The 24,209-nt window shown below is 35.7% G+C and overlaps 6 protein-coding genes across 7 annotated transcripts in view; 3 read left to right on the forward strand and 3 right to left on the reverse strand.

Moving 5' to 3' along the window:
* Positions 1–566, reverse strand: part of lmo7a (LIM domain 7a) — a 32,840-nt gene extending 32,274 nt beyond the window's left edge. The window contains exon 1 of the mRNA XM_060876446.1: positions 549–566. The gene's annotated coding sequence lies outside the window, so the exon portion shown is untranslated. The remainder of the gene's footprint in view (positions 1–548) is intronic.
* Positions 567–1,277: 711 nt separating this feature from the next.
* Positions 1,278–6,833, reverse strand: uchl3 (ubiquitin carboxyl-terminal esterase L3 (ubiquitin thiolesterase)). Of its 2 annotated transcripts, none has more exons than XM_060876449.1 (9): positions 6,652–6,833; positions 6,391–6,465; positions 6,073–6,201; positions 3,412–3,568; positions 3,118–3,203; positions 2,822–2,869; positions 2,122–2,197; positions 1,903–1,961; positions 1,278–1,743 (listed from the first exon to the last, which is right to left on the reverse strand). In XM_060876449.1, exons 1-9 carry the CDS (start codon positions 6,691–6,693, stop codon positions 1,660–1,662), a joined length of 756 nt encoding a protein of 251 aa, XP_060732432.1. In that variant the 5' UTR covers positions 6,694–6,833; the 3' UTR covers positions 1,278–1,659. The 2 variants fall into 2 exon arrangements, with proteins under 2 accessions (XP_060732432.1, XP_060732433.1); XM_060876450.1 differs by having other exon boundaries at positions 6,454–6,465; positions 6,652–6,832.
* Positions 6,834–7,089: 256 nt separating this feature from the next.
* On the forward strand, positions 7,090–13,452 carry sgo2 (shugoshin 2). Its single transcript, XM_060876451.1, has 12 exons — positions 7,090–7,162; positions 7,711–7,794; positions 8,334–8,509; positions 8,745–8,822; positions 8,927–8,960; positions 9,296–10,359; positions 10,402–11,353; positions 12,009–12,117; positions 12,230–12,309; positions 12,691–12,715; positions 13,101–13,170; positions 13,391–13,452. Exons 2-11 carry the CDS (start codon positions 7,722–7,724, stop codon positions 13,159–13,161), a joined length of 2,652 nt encoding a protein of 883 aa, XP_060732434.1. The 5' UTR covers positions 7,090–7,162; positions 7,711–7,721; the 3' UTR covers positions 13,162–13,170; positions 13,391–13,452.
* Positions 13,214–15,808, forward strand: LOC132850193 (uncharacterized protein C2orf80-like). The gene is made up of 7 exons (XM_060876453.1): positions 13,214–13,472; positions 13,899–13,975; positions 14,112–14,199; positions 14,289–14,366; positions 15,062–15,149; positions 15,238–15,344; positions 15,617–15,808. The coding sequence occupies exons 1-7, from the start codon at positions 13,386–13,388 to the stop codon at positions 15,683–15,685; spliced, it is 594 nt and encodes a 197-aa protein (XP_060732436.1). The 5' UTR covers positions 13,214–13,385; the 3' UTR covers positions 15,686–15,808.
* A 964-nt stretch (positions 15,809–16,772) lies between these two features.
* Positions 16,773–17,965, forward strand: LOC132850667 (gamma-crystallin M2-like). Its single transcript, XM_060877325.1, has 3 exons — positions 16,773–17,183; positions 17,279–17,521; positions 17,693–17,965. Exons 1-3 carry the CDS (start codon positions 17,175–17,177, stop codon positions 17,963–17,965), a joined length of 525 nt encoding a protein of 174 aa, XP_060733308.1. The 5' UTR covers positions 16,773–17,174.
* A 980-nt stretch (positions 17,966–18,945) lies between these two features.
* Positions 18,946–19,667, reverse strand: LOC132850668 (gamma-crystallin M2-like). The gene is made up of 3 exons (XM_060877326.1): positions 19,641–19,667; positions 19,318–19,560; positions 18,946–19,221 (listed from the first exon to the last, which is right to left on the reverse strand). The coding sequence occupies exons 1-3, from the start codon at positions 19,647–19,649 to the stop codon at positions 18,946–18,948; spliced, it is 528 nt and encodes a 175-aa protein (XP_060733309.1). The 5' UTR covers positions 19,650–19,667.
* Between the last annotated feature and the right edge of the window lie 4,542 nt (positions 19,668–24,209).

A 24,209-nucleotide genomic window follows, 5' to 3' on the forward strand; every position in this document is an offset into this window, starting at 1 on the left:
CCACGGCCTATTACGATGAAGCTTTATATACATGTGAGAGCCTTAGGTCACTGACAGCATGCAGTATCACCCTTTATGACAGAACAAAAAGACAGTGCTCAACTAAATAGTGAAATGTCACGTGGTATAAATGCTACAAGTATCGAACTACACATATGAGAGAGAGAGAGAGAGAGAGAGAGAGGTGATTAGTCTTGGATTGCATAATGTATGTCTACTGACCTGCACAATGATAAATAATCATAATAAAAAAGGAATTATATTATTCAACTAAAGAGTAGTATAGAAACAAGTTAAGAAAACATTAAAACTTCATGTAGTTTGGCAAAAAAGTAATTCACAAAGGGGCTGAGATTTATTTTGCTTTCACCGAGTTGCAGTTAATGGTTTAAACTATTACTATAAAATAGCAATTTAGTACTCTGCTAATCCCACTATACTTGTAATGATATTTATTATAGTAGAATATGACACATCTGTAACTTCTGCATTAAAACCGACGCTTACTTTCCCCATCTGAACTGCACAAATATGATACCACGACTTACCTGTTAATTCCGAGCTAAACACACAGCTTGAACCCGGTGTTCTTTATACCATCTTAAGCTCTCCTACAACTTCATACAACAGCCCTGACTTTCACAATAAAAATTACAGACGCAGACGCTGTACTGAAATAATGTTCGAAATAATTTTTTTGGAAAATTTCCTGGTGATATAATATGATCAGCGCGCCCCCTAGTGGAGTAAAATTGGGGAAAACAGCATTATATAATTCTAACACATTTGCAGTCAAACTTCTGTCTAAAAGTTGATAGTATGAGAGAAAATGAACGCATTTTGTAGCGGATGTTTTAAACAGTATTTGATATGCAGTGTTGATGTTGATTCTTCATATTTTGCTACTTACATATCATTTTGCTATATCAGATGGAAAAAGAAGTTGTGTTACAATGATCACACACAAGGACACTTTTTTTTAGGAACACCTGAGCACTAATGTACTCTCGTTCTTATGAAACATCACCGCATTAGTTTACACAGAATGGTGTGCTTTGGTAGGTCGAAAGCTTTGTTGATAAAAAAAAAAAAAAGGTCACTGATGAATGGCAGACAGGTTTAAACTTACAGAAAGGCTACTCAAATGACCACACTTTACAACTATGGTGACCAGAAATTGATCTCAGAATGCAAAGTACATTGAACATTAAGGCAGATGGGCTAAAACAGCAGATCAACACATCAGAAAACTGTTGATGACAAATTACAAGTCAGCCTTTACAAAGAGCTTTACCTTTAATGGAATTTTGTGAATCAGAAAAAAGAAAAGTTTATGCATGTTTCACACACATGATTTGTTCTTTTGCAGTGTTTCGAGAAACCACTAATTAGTTCTGGTCTAATTTAAATTAGAGTGTCAGTATGTAGGACAGAGCAGAAAAGGCATAGTTATAATTCAAGTAGTAATTAAACAATTTTTTAAAAAGCCTATAAATGTGTACATGGACACATTTAATTTCTTTGTGTTTCTTTCTGTGCAGCAAAATATTAGCAAATACCCATTTTATCAAAGATGTAATTCAATCTTGTAAGAATGAAAACATCATTTGCGAATGGCTGGCAGTTTCTTCTTCAATAAACAGAAAGTAAGTGAGTGTTTTATGCTTTGGAGAGAGCCACAACAGTGAAGCGAAGCTCTTGGGGATCACGTGCCATGAAGATCTTACAAACATCTGCAGCGTCCTGCAAACAATAACAGATCACTACAATAATCTCCAATCTCCCTCAACATTACACAGATATCTGAATAGATTATCTTTATAGTGATCGTTGTAACGGAGTAATCATTTATCCCATCACAAAAACAAAGCGATTCACCAAAAACATGTATTACATATTTACCTCAAGGAAGCTGTCCTCTGTGGTTTTCCCATGAACTATTGGAAATGGTTTCCGACCATCTGTAGAAGTAGCCAAATGAATTACAGAACAGCTCTCGTATAATATTTTATTTTATATTATAACTATGCAACAGAAAAGGCATGTGTGTGACGTGTTAGGTGGTAAGAACGTATCTATTTAAATAGAATTGCAAAAGCTCGTCAATCATCAAATACTTACCCAACTCATATAAATGTCCTCCAACATTCACAAAGGCAATAAAATGTAAATCCACCTTTTCATCAACACTTGGAGCCTGTTAGAGAAATAATTTTATTTATATATTAGATAGATAAAGTGTGTGTGTGTGTGTGTGTGTGTGTGTGTGTGTGTGTGTGAGAGAGAGAGAGAGATTAACCACAATTGTTCCTAAAAGCATTATAAGTGACACATGAGACTTTCTTTTATACAGGAAATCTACCTTACTTTTTTACATACCATTTGGTGGTTGCCACAGGGGATCATTATTAAGATAAGAATAAAAAAGATATTCATATGATATCTAGGTCTTGGTTATGTTGTAAGGGAAGGGATCACACAATAATTTGTAACACCTACCACAATACAAAGCTATTCTGCCTTATCACTGTTATGTTATGATGATGATAATGATGGTAGATGTATTTCCTAGAATGAAAATGGTACAATCCACTGGAATTCAATACACAAGCATCATCATCATCATCACAAGGCTAGCTGAGGGGATTACATTTTAAAAGAATCATCTCACTAGAACAGTTTTTGGGACTTGTCTATGTTAAGGCTCATTGAAGCTGCTGAGGTTGTTCAAATACAGTATTACTCATATTGTATGTTGATATTTCCTTCATTACACATCTACAGTTCATGTGACTAAAAAACGACTTAAGATGTAACCAACCTCTGTCTGACCCTCTTGGGCACTTGATTCATGTGTTACACGGATACTCTAAAAAAGACAACAAAAAAAAAGGATTTATTTAACTATACATATATATATATACATATATATATATATATATATATATATATATATATATATATATATATATATATATATATATATATGTATATAAATATTTTAAACTTTACAAGACAATTGGCACAACCAAACCAACAGGTTACTGAATCTATTTAGTGTCTCTTGACAACAGCACACAATGTGTACACGGTCTCAACATACAATGTGTACACAACCTCATCTTTTTCTAGGAAGGCTGCTTTTTCCTCTGGGCTCATCTTAGAGGACTGCATAATAAACGTCTTCAGGGGTGAGTCAGCCTCTGCAAAACAACAATGGCACATCAGTTTTTGTTTTTTTTACAAATATTACAAATATAATGCTGTAAATCATGTGATGGCATCAAAAAGCAATAACATCTAAATAGAATCCAAAAACCAAATAAAAACATAAGAATTCTTGGAATATATAAAAACTGAAACCCTTAACACACAATATCCATTTTAATAGCACAGGAAATAATTGCTTACCAAACTCAAGGAGTGTTTGGTTATTTGCTACTGCGTGAATCAACCCTATGGTGCCACATGCATTTCCAATAGTTTGTTTCATGAAGTACACCTCTGATGACACTTCCTGTCTCTGTGCCTTAATCTCTGCTTCCTCCTCCAGTCTAAATGACTCGTACTGTAAAAATAAAAATGATGGACAGAAAATTAGTGATTCCAACCTTACTAAAGCTTATCCATCATTGACACGGACACTGAATCATACACATACACTCACAAATGATCTGTGTGCACATCCTGACACACTCCAAACACATTTCTGTGAATTTTATATTATATATCTGCAAAAATTGTAACCGTGATAGGATCTCTGAATAGTTATTTAAAGCTCTTTCTTTGTCTCTCTCATTCTCTGCTACACGCAAGATCTTTTGACTTAATGGTTTGCTGAATTGTGTCATTTCACTGAGACCTTGACACTGTTCATGGCAGGATATCAGTAAGCTGAAACTTAGACTGCCTAATATCTTCCCAGTATACTCCTCAGGTAATACAACACCTTTTGCCCTGGGGAAAGGCTATTTAAAACAATCTGCAGATTATCCTTCTGTCACGTGTGCCCTATAGGCGCATGATTTAGTGTAGAAATGCACTGTGTGTGTTCTTATAGCTACAGTACATAATGAGAATACTTAGAGTATGTTTGCACACTAAATCACCCTTCTATAAGGCAAACATGATGGGAGGATAAACTGTAGATCATGTTACAAAGTCATTCTACATGGACAGGGGAACAACGGCCTGCAAAACCCACATCTAAACAAAACAAAATCCCAGATTTCTCTGATCTCTGATTTCTCAGAGTATAAATTAGTCAATTAGGATACAATTATATTGTGGAAAAAATCTTAAAATGTGATGCTATTATATATACATGTATACATACATACACACACACACAGACACACACACACACACACACACACTGTCACTGTTCACTTTATTACCAGTCTGTGTACAGTAAACAATAGAAACTGTTGTAGGTTTCTGAAACACTCAAACCAGCCCTTCTGCTACCAACATCTAAGCTATAGTTAAAGTCACAGCCATCACACGTTATCCCTCATTTAAAATTGAGGGATTTAAAATTTCCCTTATTAATATTATTAATTATAATGTATTTTAATTGTACAAAATATTGTGCAGTTAGCATCATATATTCATAACTGTGTGCAGCTTGCATGGATCTCTATTCTGTAATTAATCTACCTTTCATTAAGGCAGCTTTACAGAGGTTTTAGCTAAATAAACCTATCTATCTAGAAAGGCAATTAAAACACACCTTGATTCTCTCAACAATTCTCTGCTTCATAGCATAAGTACTGCATTATCAGAACTGTCAGTCATCACATCATCCGTGTATGTTACACACACTACTGCTGCTGAATATTGTACAAAAAGCATAATATTGCACAATATTTTTATTTGCACTTCCCACACTTTATGTACATAACTGATCATTCATATATTCTGTATTCATATTGAATACTTATAATATCTATTGTATCACATCTGCATTGTCTTGTATAGTCTGTATTATCTTGTATAGTATAGTGTTATTTATGTCGGTACTTTTGAGAGTCATAAACAGCTGGAACCAAATTCCTTGTGTGTGTCAACACACTTGGCCAATAAACCTGATCCTGATTCTGATTTATTCTGTTGCATGCTGTCATTTGATGGTGTTATGCTGGCCATTTAAAAGTGGTAAATGAGGGAACTGAGACACCATCTTGGTGTCTTGGATCAGTACAAGTCATTTTTTTTAAAATCATAAGTATGACATTAAACCATGTGTAGAAAATAGCCCTTTCCACTACACTACAGAGAAGACGACATCTGGAGAGTGAACAGGTAGTAGCATCATGTTGTTTAGCTCTTCTAGGAAAAACAAATCCTGTCTTCTCAGATGACTCTTTTTTGAAATTAGATATGAGCATAGCTTGTCTGTTTGGCTGCATTGTTTTTGCCATTCACCTTCACAAGCTGTAATCATCAGTCTGTTTTCATTTAGCCTGATCACAGATCACGGACAGCTGTGTTTGTTTCTTACACTATTCTCAGTATGTCTTTAAACTGGTTGTGCTTAGAAATTTCAGGGTGATAGAAAATGCTAGAACCGGCACACCCAGTGCCAACGATCACCTCATGTTTTTAAAGGAACTTGTTTTGCTCTTCCAAAATTAAAATCAACTGGTGCCTGAAATGCTGGTTTACACCACAGTCATGTGATTCCTGTTGGAATTTGGGTGGAGCTGGGTGTGTGCCTAATAATCTTGTGGCTATTTGTAGTAATTAGGTATCGTCAACTGTAGGTCATATTCTCAAATATGTTGTCCTTTATGATATGTCAGTAGAGTTCTTCAAAATTTTAGCAGTATGGTCTACTGACTGATAGCAGTATGGTCTACTGACTGATAGCAGTATGGTCTACTGACTGATAGCAGTATGGTCTACTGACTGATAGCAGTATGGTCTACTGAATAATATGTTATAAGGTGAATAATAAAATAATATTCTCAGACGTAGGTTAACAGAACCATCTGCACATCATTCCACACACTTCAACTGACAAGTGTTGGGACAAAGTGTCTAGAGCTTTTATTGCCAATAGAGTTTTACCTTTTCTGTGACAGGGAAGAGGAGCAGGACAGCACACACAGGCTTTGGCACCAGCGTAAGAAGTTCTGGGTCCAAACCATATACATCTCCAAACTGCCAGCTAGGTACTAAGCCCAACTGTCGTAAAAACTACAAGACACAATAAGTCAGATAGACGAAAGGAGTTTAGTGGGAGGTGTAGAAGTGATGAGTCTCTCGGTGACAGTGAAGGTCGTGAAGAAGAATAAAACATTATCACACCACCTCTGACTGGTATATATGGTGATAAATAATAAAAATATAAACAATAAGGCAATCTTAACTTTCCTCATTTAAGACCTTCATGCATTTCACTAGAGCTGAAGACCAGAAAGGACTCAAGAACCGACACATCTTACTCACTTGGTTCATTACCTACAAGAAACAGCAAAAAAATATCAGTTAACGCAACTAGTGTCTAAAGTCAATAACTTAAGCTGAAGTACAGGTTTAGTGCAATATTTATGTCCAACCTACTGAATCACAGATAAAGAATGATTACTATGTTGAATTAATGGTGATGAAGCTAAAGCACAATGAAGAAAAGTAAAGCTAACATACTTCTGGATTAGCCTCCAGAGGTAACCAGCGTTGTCCTTCCATTTCACCTAAAGTCTCGGGGATGTGTTTTAGTGACAGAGTTGTATAATTTCACCTAGATCTGCAACCAAGCCAGACTTTTTTTAAAGGCTAACAACTAATCATCTGGATAGTAGTAAAACGAATGAGACCAGAAAACGACACGTTTCCGGTTTCAAAATAAAAGTCCTGGTTCATTAACGCGGATGAACTTCCGCTGAATATCGATTGGAGAAATATATCTGTTTTGTTTGTTTGTTGGTTTGTTTGTTTGGGGGGGTTGTTTGTTTTAGAGGTTATGAAATACGTGATCATTCGAATTTGTAGTCGGACTATATACGACCCAAAACCTGAAACTAGAATTTCAGACGTGCAAGCAGGGGGCAACAGGGAGTGTTTGTGTGAGCGGAGACGCGCCCAGAGGAGGCGAAGAAGAGTTTGGAGTTTCCGCGGCAGTGTTTGGGTTTGAAACGATATTAGCGTTAGAAATAAGGTTTGTGTACAAACTTAGCTTATGTGATGTAGTCGTGTTAAGATTACGACTTATAACGTATAATGTATTCTACTATTTAGTTAATTCGCGTAAATGTACGTTTAGATCAATTCAGCTGCTAACTTGTTAAACCTGTAAACAACATTAGGGCGGTAACTAGTTATTGTGCTGTTGGGTTAATTAGGTTATTATACATAGGTTAAAAGAAAGTACTAAACAAATTAATGAGAGAGAGAAAGGGTGGGAGAGAGAGAGAAAGAGTGGGGGAGAGAGAGAGAGAGAGAGAGAAAGAAAGAAAGAGTGGGGGAGAGAGAGAAAGAGTGGGGGAGAGAGAGAGAGAGAGAGAGAGAAAGAAAGAGAGAGAAAGAGTGGGGGGGAGAGAGAGAGAGAAAGTGAGAGAGAAAGAGAGAGAAATAGTGAGAGAGTAAGCGTGACAGAGGGAGAGAAAGTAAGAGCAAGAAAGAGAGAGAGAGAGAAAGAGAGCATGCATGCATGTAAATCGGCGATGCAATTGAAGTTTATCTGACAGTCTTATTTTTCCAGCACAGCCTGAATTGCAATGGCTCTTAAGATGGACAAGAAACCAAACACAATACAGCAAACTGCTGCAAAAATAAAGACAAAAATTCACAGTAAGTTTCCATGTTTGTTTCTTCGACACTTTGTATCGTTCATCCATTTATTCATATTTATTTACAGTATTTGACAGACTTATCCGTGTGACTTACATTTATCTCATTTATACAAGTGAGCACATGGAGTTAATGGTTTTGCTCAAGGTCCCAGCAGTGGTAGCTTGGCAGTGCTGTGATTTAAACTCACAGACCTCTGTCAGTAGATGCAATTTCATTAAAGGCTTCACTTTGACAAGTGACTCATTGGATCCAGAGACTCTTCCAGGGACGTTGGACATGAGTCAAAGATGCAGCCTAGATTGAACATAAGTCAATTTCAGGGCATCACACACATTCTCACCCCTAGACTAGTTAGAGTTGCCAGTGCACCGATCAGCATGGGAGGTGGTAAGAAGCCCAAAAGATGACACTCTGCACTGAGAGTAAAACAAGCTTAGGATCAAACCAGGGACCCAGAATCTGTGGAGTGGCAACAATACACACTGTTCCACCATGACACCTTCTATGTCATTTATGCTGCTGATTCCATTTTTCAGACACATCCTCATTCTTCAAGCTTTCTTTGAAAACCAACAACAAAGCCCTTGTTTTGGCTCTGGTAGCTCAGAAGCAGAAATCCAAGCAGCTTGAGATGGAAATGGTGCGTTTACAGAAATATCTGCAGAGCCTGAACTTTGAGCTTGCCATTCAGCGTCACAAAAATAAACAAATGGTGAGTCTCTGGGGTTCACAGATAAAAGACAGGTGTAATGATGCTAAAGGCTTTTTTGATGATTTTAATTACTGTTAACTTTATGGTTCTCAAATTTTCTTAGATTATTGATCCTAATAATTTCACAAATAGTATTTTTTTTGTTTGTATTGTATGCCTCTGTGATCTGACCATTATATATTATACTATGTATTGACTGAGTATAATCAGGTCAGTATCTCTTTCAACTCCATAGTTTACAGTTCTGCGTGAGTTCTATAATACCTCCATCAATTGCATGGCTAAGGCTGTGGACCTTATTTCCAAAGAAGAGGTAATCCATTTCTAGTTATTAAATGGTCAGTGCACAAGACTGTCTTTGCATGAATGTTTGTAACAATCTGAAATTTACAATAATAATAATTTCTTTCATATTAGGGTGCTGAGAGCTTGGATATGGAGCTCACTGAAGGTAGGAAGATTCAATAAATGATGTGCACACGGGTGTCAATTTTACAGTTGAACAACTCCACTATAAATTAGCATTGTCTCATGGCCTGATAATCAAATCAAATCAAATTTTATTTGTCACATACACATACATACAGGGTACGACATGCAGTGAAATGCTTTTTGCAACTGTCCGTTATATAGGCATAAAAAAGGGAATTCAATTTAGGATAAAAAACAAAAAAAAACAAAAGGAGATAGATAAATAAAAAAAGTATAAACTATATAAAAACTATTTAAAAAACTATATAAATATGAATGTGATGTAAGGTGATTTTGTGTGTGTTTGAGTTATAGATTCTTCTCAGACTGAGAAAGCTGTAACTGCACCGTTACCTGAGACAAAAAAAAGAACCAGTGTATACAAATGTGGGCAAAAGAGGAATGTCCAGGACACTGGTGGAAATGTGCCAATGGCAAATGATGGTCAACCTCACAGGTCTTCACCTAAAAGCAAGGATAAGTCTCCCAGTCCAGATGTGCACCATATAGCACCTCAAAATCCTCTGTATGACTCAGAGATGGAGATCACTGTAGTTGACAATGTTGCTGAAATCATCACCGTTCAGACCAAACCGAAGAAAAACTTTAAGCATGATCAGAGAGGAACTAGAGAAAGTGGTGAATCTAGTTCAGCAAGGGTTACAGAGAGCATTGTGCTGAATTCTGAAGAAGCAGCAGTGGATTTGTCTCATCTAAAGGATCCAACTGCAAATGCATCTACACGAATGTCTTGTGAAACACAACTCCCAACAAGTACATACACTTTCACTGGAAGCAATGAAGAGGAGAGTTTGCCTCAGAGAGAGCCTGTGCATGAGGAAGAGGAATCAGTCACAGCACGCAGAAAGACTCACATCACCTCTCGTTACACAAAAAGCAACAAACGATTAAATTCTCAAAAACTCATTGCAGGATATACCAATACAAGGCAAACTTATGTCATCTCTCCGCACGAGTCCAGCTTTATTTCCACCAGTAATGATTTAGATGATTATTTTAGTGAACAAAATCATAGAATGAGCAAGAACAATTTATCTGACTCTAAAGTATCCGAAGACAAAGGCACTGAAAGTGAAGCTGAAGTGTTGAAACCTCTGAACAATAGTGCAAACAGCAGGAAAACATACATAGTCCCATATAAGCCAAGACTACAGAACAGGAAGACTAAAGTTTCATCTTTCAGTACGGATCAAAGTGTAAAGGAGATTGCTGAATTCACTGATGCTCACACTGATGTCCTGGAAAACCAGATCCACTCAGAAAAACCTCAAAGCAAGCAATCAGCTCAGTCATTCTCTCAGACAGAAGAATGCATTACACCAAGAAACAGAGGAACATTTGTGATTCATACAGCTCAGATGTCTGCTTTTTGTGACCTGAATCATCCATTAGACAGTCACATGAACGTCACATCTGGGGAAACCACAAATGCAAAGACTTTGGAAAGCACACGTGATGCACAGTGTACCTCAGGGGTGACTGAGAGGCAGCAAGCAGAGCAAGAAGTGTCTCACAAAGAGGAAAACGGAAGCTTTTTACATTCGCAAACTATCTGTGATGAAAATATTTTAGAAAATTCCTCTGATCATTCTCAAATGGCACACAGTAAAGCCAAAAAGCCCAAGAAAACTGTGATGAAAGAAAGCAAAAATGTTGCAACAAGAGAAAATGCATTAGGAAAGAGAAAACGGCCCAAATATAGCTCTACTCAGATTGCTGATATTTTGCCAAAAGAAATTCCAGTTCCAGGTGACAATACAAAAAGAAACAGCACTACTTCTAAGGTATTGCAGGAGGTGACAGATGGATTCAATTCTTCTGCTCTCGAGGAAGCCTTCATGGATGAGCCTGTAATTGAGACTGGGGACACAAATGGCACACATGTGAGACACTTTGACCATAATGACGACATTGACATAAGTTTGAAAGATGTCAGTCCAAAGCAGCACAACATCCAAAACCACAAGAGCAAGTGCAGAGAAACTTACGTTGTTTTATCTGATTGCTATTCACAGTTAAAGGGAAAGGAGAATGTTCTCGTTTTCAGCAGCAATGAAGAGAATGTACCTGCAAATAGAGAAAGTGAGAATTGTTTTGTTACAGATAGAAGATTTGTTCTTTGTCATAAGAATGACAGCCAGTCAACCCCGAAAAAAGCAGAGCAGTTTAGACAGGAACACAGTGGATTATTCTTTGAGGATAGGCCTCCATGGGAATCCCTTGATTTTGCCTCCACTGGGAGTATTATTTCTGACAGCCCTGTCAAAATCCAGAAGGATTCACAAGAGCTTTCATCACGATCTATGGACATTTATGAGGAGCCTGGGTGGAACATGACACAACAATCTCCAGGTATATTATAGATTAAAAAAGTTAAACACTTGCAGCCTGTTATCTGAAGATCATAAATGTGAATAGCTGTGAGTCAAATAGAGTTGAATGGTGTTATTTTTACTTTATAGAAACACTAGCCAATTTTATGAGTTTTTGAGCTCATGTATGTGGAAGAGGGCAGTTTGCAGCACTTCTTTTCCCTGTATTTAGCTCTGCTTTGGTGATGCATAAACAGCACTTTAAAAACACAGTTGTCTGGCTTCATTTGGCTCAAAGGAAGCACATGCTAGCCTTTACTCTGCCCTGCTGGTAGCTAGCATGTGATAGAAATACAGTAGTTTTTTCTTCTTTTTCTTGGATCACGTGGTCCGTATATTAGAATTGGCAAAGGTTTTACCCCAGATGCCCTTCCTGACGCAACCCTCCCATTTTATTCGGGCAGTCACTAAGAGATAACACTTCAGTGGCTGGGTTCGCTTCTTGCCCCTGGGCCATGGCAATGAGAGCGTGTGATCCTGCAACTGGACCACCGGGAGGCCCGATAGAGCTAGATATTGGGTGGAAATTAGCAAATGATTAAAATGGGAGAGTATGGAGACTAAAATTGCTAGTAATAATATTTTTGTGCTGTGTATTTTACTCATTGTTACTGTGTTTTATGTTTAACTTATAGATGGGAGGGCAATGAAGAGCTTAACAAACACAGACTTCACAGCCAATCCATTGGGTCGATCCCGCAGGAAGGCAGCTCCTGTGTCATACAAGGAGCCACCTATCAACTGGTTAGAATTGTTTCGTTGCTTTTTGATACATTAAATGTTTCAGCTCAAGATGTATTGTATGATTGCTAATGCTATTAATTTTTTTCTGTCTTTACATTTCTTTGCTTTGCAGCAAAATGAGACGTGGAGACAAGTTCTCAGATACCAGATTCTTACGTTCTCCAGTGTTTAAAAACAAAAAGAAGAAAAAGGGTAAAAACACGGATTAAACCTCCGTACTCTTCATGAATAGAATTGTACAACTAAAATTGTACAGTTCACCGTTGTTTTGATTTATTTTGATTTATTTATTTTTTGTAATATTTGCAACAGAATTTTTATAATTTGTATGATCTCTCTTTAAAGGCCAATTCAGAGAACACTCTGTTTAAATGGTATATGAAAGTCCATCTCTCTATTGGTTGCTATGTTACTGAAGTATTGACGTGACTGTCAGGCAGTGAATGAATAATTCAGATAGTGTTCACCTGACACTTGTACTGTTGCTGCAGAATAGAGTTGTCTTTGTACCTTACAGTATATAATACACAGTAACAAGTGGTTACGCTTTGTTTGGATTTGTTTGTGTTTTAGTTCTGTATGTGTTAAGGAGCATTTGGTGAGTTTGACTGTTTTATTATTTCAGTCAAATTAAATGAGTTATTGTTCATCTGCAAATTTTCATGTCATTGTAAGTACTCTTCTTTTTCCATACTAAACTATTGTGTATTGATTTTTTTTTTTTTTTATGTAAATTTTTTTATTGGTCTGCACAAATGTCTTTTTGAATTCAAAGTCATTCATAGGCTGCTTTTGTTGTACTTGGCAATACAATATAGATTTCACATATTATAGCCCTTGTGCACCGATTAACCAATAGGTGTTTGGTGACTGAAATATGAATATATTAACTTATAATGTTCTCTTTTAATGTTGTTTTAGATATTATTTCAGTGTGCACGTTTGGAAATAAATGTCTTCCTGATCCAGTCCTTTTTTTTCAGTCCAGATTGTTTTGTTGATTATGTGAAACATGGAAACCAGACAATTGAAGCGAAACATTGAAGCCCTACTGTAAGTCCCTATGAGGCCTTCAATAATGAATGAAATTATACAGTTAAAATCCTAAATAAAAAGTCTGTTAATCTGAAGATCTCTGAACAGTCATGCTGGCATAGTTTCCACTCCATACTGACATTTTATTAATATAATATATAATTCCATAAGTAACATGCAGCAATCACTGTTAATAAGATGGCTTCAATAAACCAGAATTCCTTTCTTATTTTATGAGTGGTCGTTATATTGGACAAAAGCTCAGGGAAAATGGATTTGACCCCAAGGGAAAGGGCTTTTCCTCAACACTGGATGATCTGGTAAAAATCTGATTAAATAAATAGATGCAGTATCTTATGCAGTATATACGTGTAACATAGTATGGATTTGTACAATGTGTTCATGTGATAGAGCGGGACCTAGAGCTTTTGCATTGGTCTTTGTAGCTGGTCCTCCTGTTGTTGCAGGAATTATGTATGACATGATTTATATAGTAGGACCAATAACTGTCAGTTATCTAAAATCTCCCACAGTTTTCTTTTCTTTATAATCAGTCTGGAAAGGAAACAGTAATAAATAAAACTTCATTGACCTAGAGATGTTTGGGCATTTGGAAAATATTTTAGATAGTGTGTCCAAAAGCAGATAAACTTTATTATTATTATTATTATTATTATGATCATTATTATCATTATCATTATTATTATTATCAGACTTGTCTCTATATCTGAATATGTCTTATATAGGCTCATTATGGTTTGGCCATAACTGTGGCTATATGGTTGGCAAATGAGAAAAAGTGTGCAGATGCAAATCAACTTATGTGAGTAACGTGTTTTGTGTGATTATTATTATTTTTTATACATTGCTCATAGTTTTTGAGAATTCTTTAGATATTGCATATAATTCATATTGAATACCGTTGCTGCCAGGTATTAACATGTGACCTGTCTTTGTAGAGGAGCTATCAGTACCAGACACAGACACTGTCTTAATCAACTGGAAAGAGAGGCAATAATACTCTCATCCTTTGCAGGGATACTTTTGGTACGTGTGTTATATATGAGCTCCTTCTATATAAGGCTCATGCTGATGACCATGTCTGTAAAATAAATACCTGTATTTCTTCATTTTAGAATAGCTTACCTGTACATGAGATCCTGTCGCTGTATACCTGCAAGCCATCTGCCTCCTGCCTTCATCCAGACAATAAAGTAAAAAACTATGACATGAGAAGAGCATTGTTTTAAAATATATGCTGTTACAGTAAACACGAATGACAAGGAGGTTTGATATGGCCCTGGTGTTACTTACCAAAGACTACATTTATTTTTCTTATATACCTTATATCTTATATTATTTTTTAACTTATTAATGAACTTTCCATTTATTTTAATCATTTAGTGTTGTGGAATGTCTGAAAAACATACTTACTAAGACAAAAGCTGTTATATTCATATTCTATAAACCTTTACCGTATCAGATTATACCTTTTTCTTTGTTAAACAAAGATTTACTTTATTGTTTTCATGTTATTATTCTTTGATTATGTAGAGCCTTCTATACAAGTTTCTGTAAATGAGTTGTTACTATAGAAACAACAATATTCGAATTAGCACATGAATATGAAACCGTGACTTAAATGACAGTATGTATGATCCGTGCCATTATAGAGAATTAATCAATGCTTTCTGACCAATTAGGTTCAAGAATCAAAAAAATCCCCAGCTGTGTATAAGTATAGACATATAGAATTTAACAAAACTTGATTCAAATTAGACATTGTTAATCTGTGTTTTATGGTAAACATTTGAAAGTCAGAGTCCAGCATAGTTTGGTGCTTTTATTCATCTAGCAAAAGACTGGGACTTACTGTATCATCTCACCTCCACTGTTGCAATTTCCACAGAGCAACATCGTTCATCCTTTCTCCTTGTCCTATCACCCGTTTGCTATGCTCAGTTCATTTAAGGCAGTAGACCGTGCAAGAAAACACAGTAAGTGCTGTATATGGCACTGTGCATTGACTGTTCTCTGTCACTGACTGCTATGTGTTCGTCACAGAAACATGCTTATATTTACCAGCTCAGATGCTGAAAAGGTGGAATACTCTGCGGACTAAAGGAGCATCAGAAGCACTAGAGAAGCTGAAGGCATCCTCCCCAACCGCCTCTACTCTTTCTTCTTTCAATGTGAGCAATAAAACAATTCACTTTATTTTTTCTTTTGATATATTTTTCTATAAAACATTGTCTATTTCACTGTACCATCTGTTTGTCTGATTGTAAACCTTAGCTCAGGTTTATTGTTCAGCTGCATATTAGGAATCATATTATTCAGTAACTACTATTACTGATTTAATTTAATAGTGCAGGGTGTATTCTTACTCCATAGAATAAGACATGGGGTCCTGGGAGTTTAACCTAAGCCATTTATTTAATATTCTGTACTGTGTTGTATACAGGGCAGTGAAGATTCATTTAAAGAACAAACAAAGCACTATGAAGGCTCTGAGGAATCGCAGCAGGACTGAAGACAATCCATCTAGTAACCATCCATCCATCCAGTAGTCTTTAAAACATGCTGTCATTTTTTTCATATCTTTCAGATTTTATGTTTGAAATTTAATAGAAAAGTCTTTGGTCATGTTTAGTAGTTTAAGAAAAAAAACAATGTCTAAGATTCTATTACATGAAGTGTGATATTCAATTAACATAAAATCTTTGCATAAAGTGAAATTTATCTAACATATAAAATTATTAAGCCTGTTTCTAGAATAGAATCTAATTTCAAGCTTTATATATATTTTTCCCCTGCCACATAACTGCATCTTTCAAGAATTAAACGCTATAAATAAACAAAATCTTTTGTACTTTTTCAACACACACATATATATATATATATATATATATATATATATATATATATATATATATATATATATATATATATATATATATATATATGAGATATCAGCATGCTGTGCAAAAGCTTTTGCTGGAAATGATGCTAGGTGGCTATTGTGGTTAACATAATTATGATTGTAATTAGCTTGAAATATTCTGCTGAAAGAGATTTATTGTTTTCTCTAAATGGAAGTAATTCTGGTCTGGAAATACAAGTACTACATAATGTTTGACACCAATAGGCAGCTCAAACATATGGTAGGGAAAGTATTTTTTTTAATCACTTACATTATAACAACTATAAACACTCATTCTCTCCCCAGCCTATGTTTTTCCTCTCTCAGCATGTTATAAAGTACACAGAACACTCTACAAAGCAATTTTAAATAAATGTCTCCTTACAAAAAAAGATTAATGATGTCAAAGATTAAATGTTTAATTTGTTAAATTAAACCATAATATTTAATATATTTATCAATCTTTACCTTCTGAGCAGTCAGTGTGCAACAGCGGTTTGGTATAATTTTTCCTAACATAATTATACAGAAACTTAATGTATTTTTACTGCTAAAATCTGCAAGTTATGTGCATGTAGTGTAGTCATCCCACACATTAACACAGATATAGTAGATGCATATTATCTCTCAATTGGGGGTCTGCAGTCTGTAGTTCTGGACTTCATGGACTATGTGAATTCTGCAGTTCTTAGTTCAATATCTAGTAGAAATTAAGTAAATGCTGTGAATTCTGGTTCTGGAGAACAAATTATTTGTATGTTATTCATAAGTGTTGGGACTGTGTACCTGGTCGTATTGTCACACAGCATTTGTAATTCAGCCTGGACATTCCATATTGTTCTGTTACCATTGTAACATGGACCAGTGGATACCACACCAGTCTTTTCCCTTTGTCTATGACCTGCAGGTGGAAAAACAAAACTAGAAGTTTTTCTATGTATTCTTGCTTCAAAGTATGACATCAGTGTTGTTCTCTAACACAACTGCCAACATATCAGTCCCCGGTGGTTATGCAGCTCCGTTTATTTAAATGATAATACTTTGATTGTGAAGAGGAGTATAAAAAGCTCGGGGAAACAGAATCGCTTTACCAGACATCATGGGAAAGGTGGGAAACTTTTGTATCACTGTTTGTATCAAATTAAAGCATTAACTGACTTAAACTATTCTTATGAGTAACATGTCCATTGCTTTATATTTCAGATCATCTTTTACGAGGACAGGAATTTCAAAGGCCGTAGTTATGAGTGTAGCAGTGACTGCACAGATCTGCACTCCTATTTCAGCCACTGCAACTCCATCAAAGTGGAAAATGGTTGCTTCATGATCTATGAAAGGCCAAATTACATAGGTCAACAGTATTTCATGAAAAAAGGTGTCTATCCTGACTACCAGAGTTGGATGGGTACCAGCAGCAGTATCAGATCCTGTCGCATAATTCCACCGGTATGCCTTTGATTGCCAACAATTTTTTTCTTTAAAATGGTAGTCTTTCATATATTTTATCACATGCAAAAGCAGATTCTTTTTTCCAAATCTGTTATATTGTTAATAGAAATGGAAAAATCTCTTATTGTGTATCATATATTCTGAATACATTATTTTATTTGACAACAGTACAGGGGCTTATACAGACTAAGACTCTATGAAAAACCTGACTTCATTGGTCACATGATGGAGTTCATGGATGATTGTTCCTGTGTGTCGGATCGCTTCCATCACCGGCATGTTTACTCCTGTAAAGTGATGAATGGCTACTGGATCTTCTATGAGTATCCCAATTACAGAGGCAGACAGTACTTCCTGAAACCTGGAGATTACAGAAGATATCGTGATTGGTGCGCTACTTGTTCCATTGTAGGTTCTTTCAGACGCATCACTGATTTTTAAGTATTTTTCTATTTAATAAAAAGTATTCTTTCCATTATATAAATCATTATATGATTTGTTTGCTTTTCAACAAATAGTTAGAACATCGAATGGCAAGCATGATGAGTATTTAAAGGATAATTATTTTTTAATGGTGCAGTGTTATCTTCATGAGCATAAGCATCATTCTTTGAAACTGTGATGTTAATAAAATTGCTCATTACACATATATTTACATAATACATAAAAATAATGATAAGTTAATATCAATATCAAACAATATTTTATAGGCTCTTATTCTGTGCATAAAATATTTCTATTGTTATTATTATTATTATTGTTGTTGTTGTTATTGTTATTATCATACAGTAAACTTGTACTACTTAAATATCAGTAAATTGAATCTTAAACCATCTATTCCACCAAGCATCCTCAGATGATCAGCTACACAGACATTTTCCCAAAACCTCTGCCCATACGTCTGATCCTATTCGATTCACTGAAAAGTTCCGACCTGCTGAATGTCCCCTATTTAAAAAACATTACTCGTCAAATATACAAATATATAAACCAACCTACTCATTATTTATACAACATTATTTTGGCACGCTCATTAAGCCAGCAACCAACAAGATGGCACAGGCATCAAGGCCTTTTTTTTGAAGAGAAGAAAACATGTAGAAATATAATAATTAGAACAGAATCTCTAAAACAATTAAGTACAGTATATTTATTAGCATTCATCTATGAAGAACTGAATAATGATAAAGATTTTTCTTTATGTTCAAGGACAGCTGAAATTAGCAATGATTTACATTTTTCTATTTTAAATTTAGGAATAGTTCATTCCTTTTTTAATCGTTAAACTACTGATTATAAATGCATGTGTAATATTTTTTACAATTAAGATTAGATTTGGCAACAACAACAAAAAAATGACAATTGTTTATTGATAAATTGATATTTATTGGTGAAACTCCATTGATCAAGATTTTAGCTACTCAGTTTGAGTAGACAATGCGCTTGATGGAACCAATCCTTGGGGTTACGGCACCCCAGTCACTGTATCTTCTGTATTCACCCGATCTCATCAAATACTGCCTGCCTCTGTAATTGGGATGCTCATAGAACAGCCAGTATCCTTCAAGCACATTGCAGGAATGGATGTCGTTGTAGTGGAAGCGATCATAAATAGATGGACAGTCTTCAGTAAACTCCATCATCTGTCCACCAAAGTCTGAACGCACATAGATCCTTATTCTATGAGACCCTTGTTGCTAGGGATGAAAAACATTTTAATCTTAATATACACAAAATATTAATAGATTTATTATAAATATATAAATATTATAGATTTATACAATTAGGATCACCTGAGGTATCATACGACAGGATCTGATACAGTCGTTAAAACCCATCCACCGTTGATAATCAGGGTATTCCCCTCTATTGAGAAAATACTGATAACCCGTAAAGTTTGGCCGTTCGTACACCATCCAATACCCACTTTCTACTTGGATGGAGTTGCACCGGCTGAAATGAGAATACAGGTCAGCACAGTCGCTGCTGCACTCATAGGAACGACCCTGAAAGTTCCTGTCCTCATAGAAGATAATCTGGAACCAAATATTTTGTTAGCTGGTATGTTTCATCAAATTACAAATAAATAGAATAAAAAAGCAGATAGCAGCCTTACCTTTCCCATAATGATGGATTTACAGTGTATCACATCAAACCTGCCAGTGATTAACAGCGACTCTTTTATATCGCTTCACATAGCTCACATTGCCAGTGACATCAATTAACTTCTAATGTCAGCTTTTTTTATTCAGCAGAATGGTCTGCTGTCAAGTGACAAAAGGTATTGGCACCACATCTGTTCAATCTGACAAAGAATTAAAAGTGGTATAGTGAACCTTTTGTGTGAATGTGTGGTATAACAGAATACTTGTTTACGGATTCTAAACAGACAGAAAGAATATGCAAAACCCAAGGTACCTACATCATCTACTTTACCCTGTGCTAGCTCCTTGAAAACCTAAATATTGTGAATCATAAATGTGTTATGTCAGTAAGAAGGATATTGATCTAAAAGTAGGACATAAGGTTAAAAATCTCTAAATCCCTTTCCATATGTTCTATTAAAGGTCACATTGCATGTCCAACACTCTGTTTACAGTCTTAAACAAAAAATATGAAATCTAGAACCTATAAAGCTTCTTTGATTGTCCCTCTGGGGAAAACAGTCAGGTTCCATGCAGGATCTTTTAAAGGTCCCTGAACCAGCTAAGCTAAAAATCTTAGCTTATACAAAGACCCATTAAAGAACTTATGTGTGAATATAACAGTATATATATTTGTATATAGTCAATATTTGACTTTATACAGCATTTATACTCTGGAACAAAGAGCACAGACAGAAAATTACCACAGTGTAAGAGCAGTGCCTCAATGACTCTGTGTGTCCACATTTATAAAACTCACACTAGCTGTGAACAATTATACACTGAGATTTAAAATTGCATCACTGTGAAGACAAATGTTACAGTATATGTAAAGCTTATTTATAATTAATTTATATCCAAATATTCAAATTTGTCCAACTCAATATCTCCCTCTAGTGGTTAACCATTATGCTCACTATGGTTTATTAATGCACTCTTTTTATAGCACAAATTAAACATATTAATAAACGGGCACTATAATATCATTAAAAGAAGAGGTTCTTAAGAAGAAGAAGAAGAAGAAGAAGAAGAAGAAGAAAAAAATCACATTTAATGTGTGTGTGTGTGTGTGTGTGTGTGTGTGTGTGTGTGTGTGTGTGTGTGTGTGTGTGTGTGTGTGTGTGTGTAAAAAGAGTTTGTTCGGATGGTTGCCAGTCAACTCAACACTTTCCCTAAATAAACTGAAACAGTAGAATGAAGTAGACCAAGCTGATGACTCATGTGATCTGTATAAAGCCTGTGACTTACCGTATCTGAAGGCTTTACACTGCTGCCAGTGGAGATATGCTGAAACAATCTCTTTGAAGGCCCACAGAAAGCATTTTTCAACAAAACTTTCACAATGACTGTTTATTTATGCTTCTTTATTGGCATCCACTTATGTATATTTAAAAGGCAGTTCTTTGTAGATATTTTTTGTAGATAGTGTTTTGTACAAATGGTATTGTGAGCTTCAAATTTTGGTTATAAAAGCTGTCTCAATGTGGTACAGTAAGTGTATCTCCTACTCCAACCAGCTTTGGTTTGTAACATAGGGCACATGATGCTTTAGTGGTTAGCACATTTGCCTTGTACCTGCAGGGTTGGGGATTTGAGTCCTCCACTGTGTGTATGGGGTTTGCAGGGCTTTCCTCTGGGTACTCTGTTTTCCTCCCTCAGTCCAAAGATATGCATTGTAGGCCATTTGGCATCTCTTGGCAATTCAAGTGATCATTTTGATTAATCAGAACTGATTAAAACACTAGCCTTTTAAAAATATTGGTTCCATAAGGTTTTGCATCTGTAAAGTTTGCTGTTCAATACCACAGGGGGCTTACACTCAGACATGCACCAACAAAGTGGGTGTGGTCATAAGTTAACACAGTGGACCATGTGTTAATTATCTGGCAGTAGAGATGGGATCCTGCAAGGTCATCATGGAGACACCCCTGCTGTAGTGTAAAAGTAGAGCAAATAGATGGAGACATCTACTATAGTGGCAGTGCTTACAAGAAAATCATTTACATAGGCTTCAATTTGCTAGAATAATTTAAAACAATTCAACACTTGCTAAAAACTATCCTCAAGCCTCACTCATTATACAGTGGATTACAGAAAAAATAATCTTTCCAGTATTCCTAGCTCTGCTTGACTCTATAGTATACAGCTGTAGAAATATAATGATTTATATATTCACTAGTGTCATACAGAAAAGATTTTTTGCCTTTTTGCATAAATAATGGTATTAACATTTATAGCAGTTGTCATGTTTTCATTTTTGGGCCATGCAAAAGGTTCTGGACATTCTTTAAACTTTTGTGCCCACATGTTTTGTGTTTAGATAGTTTTAGAATCCACATATCTTCCTGTGCTGTGCTGAACACTGTAGAACATAGCTGTGTTCATTTTGTGAAACCAAACAACAAAATGACAAGCATTGCAGAGTTGCTAACCTGCTCCATGTGATTCGTTCTGTTTGCTTAATGCTTTAATCAGCACAGCACTCCATTCCCAAGCTATGGGTTATTTGTGTTCTGCTGGGTCACTGGAATTCCACAGCTGAGAGGAATTACTTTAATCCCAGGAAAAAATGCACAAGTAAACATTCCAGCCAGGATGGTTGCCTTGTAAGGCAGTAGAGAAAAGAGGTTGAAATGAGTCGTATGCGTAAAAATAAATCAAAGGTCTTTTCCAAATGCCTGTAGATGAACTAAAGTAAGAGTGTAAGAGATTGGTGAAGCAACAAGGAAAAAGTAGGGTAAACAAGAGCCCTTAATATACATTGCTATCATTTTCTGCATATTAAATAATATTCCAGTCACTGCCTTAATAATTATTGTTATTAGTTATTATTTGAAAGTGAACATTTTACTGTAGTGGACTGACAGTCAGTGCCAATAAAGAGGGACTGTCGTGAATTATTATCACCGGTTCATGAAAAACAGGGAGTGTAGCATTCACCCCTAGAAATTATTTTATCAGACAGTAAAAAAAAGAAGCACCTTCTCCACCCTGGCAGCATCCTCTCTGTATCACACAGCTAGTTGTAATAGATATACAACATTTTAATAATAATAATAATAATAATAATAATAATAATAATAATAATAATAATAATAATAATAATAATAATAATAATGGAAGTATATCCTGTAGCTTATTTGGTTTATGCAATGCTCTAGACAGTGTAAGATTTAATTATAATAACCATTTATCTAACATAAGAAGGCACATACAGTATATGGGAGTAGAATTAATTCTCTCCTCCTTTTTTATAAATTCATATAGGACTCAACAAATCACCATGAATTTATAGGAAAAAAAGACAAACGTCACTTGTTCTTAGTCACATGTGCACATTTGATTAGGCACCAAAAAAAGAAAAAGAATCATCAGAACTTAAATGATACCTGTTATCTAATCTATTACTCATACATTATCACTTAAGCTTTAAGCCCTTATTGTGTTGTTAGGAGTGTGTATCTGCCATGACAGGATGTGTTAGGAGTAAAGTAGCATGCTGAAGCCATGTGCTAATTACACTCCCATCAGGTGCTGACATATGCCCCATCATACACCTGGCTGAGGATGGCATGCTGAGACCTTAATTATGGAACTTGGCCTGTAATGGATGACCTTCTAGTGATCTTTTAAAAATACACACATACTCTGATTGAGAATTCTTGCCCTATACGGTCAGTAGCTCACACCATTGTGAGTGAGCCATGCAAAGAGCTTCAATGTTCAGATGATATTAGATAAAACAATAAAACCAGCTTGAACTTAAGGTTTCTAGACGTGTAGAGTGTTAATTCTTTGCCATAAGGTGGCAGCACTGAATTGATTTTTAGAAGTAGAAAATATTTAATAGGGTAAAGCAAATATTTAATCTGTAATTGCAATCTGCATGGATGGATGACCTTGTAGGCTATAGCATGCAGTTTGAACCACCACCACCAACAACAACAAAATGCAATGTATGCCTTATACGTGTTGCAGTTGATTTTTTTAGAGCAAACCGTGATGCAGTGACAGGAGCATGAAAACCCACAGAAGAAAAAAAAAAACGTATTAAGACGTGACCATGCTGTCAGACACTGTTTTACATCTCCCAGTGCGCCCTGTGACGTCATCGCCCGATCAAGTTATAACCCCAGAAGAAAGGGATTCACCAAGAGCGGTGGCGTGACGTCAGCACGGAAAAAAGAGTATTGCCATGGCAACCAATTTCTTCGTCGCAACCCATCCTTGTTACACGGGCACCCTCTTTAACCGAAAAAGGCTACTCCTGACAACAACAAAAAAAAGCCCTGTGCACATACCCCATGATAACAGACCGTGTAAAAAGGGAAATAAAGTGGTGCACAAGTACAGCTAAATGCAGTGACATCATCCTGTAGCCCGCTAACGACAACCATGATTAACATTTTAAAGCTTATAGACAATTCTGACGATAAACAAGGTTAATCATGTTAATGCTGTTAGTCTGTACTGTATACTAGGTTTGTTTATTTATTTACCGTTTGCTTTGTATTGGCGTCTCTGGAGTGACAGCTGCACAA

This window comes from Tachysurus vachellii, chromosome 8 (assembly GCF_030014155.1).
Source record: "Tachysurus vachellii isolate PV-2020 chromosome 8, HZAU_Pvac_v1, whole genome shotgun sequence".
In the NCBI taxonomy this organism is placed as follows: Eukaryota; Metazoa; Chordata; class Actinopteri; order Siluriformes; family Bagridae; genus Tachysurus; species Tachysurus vachellii.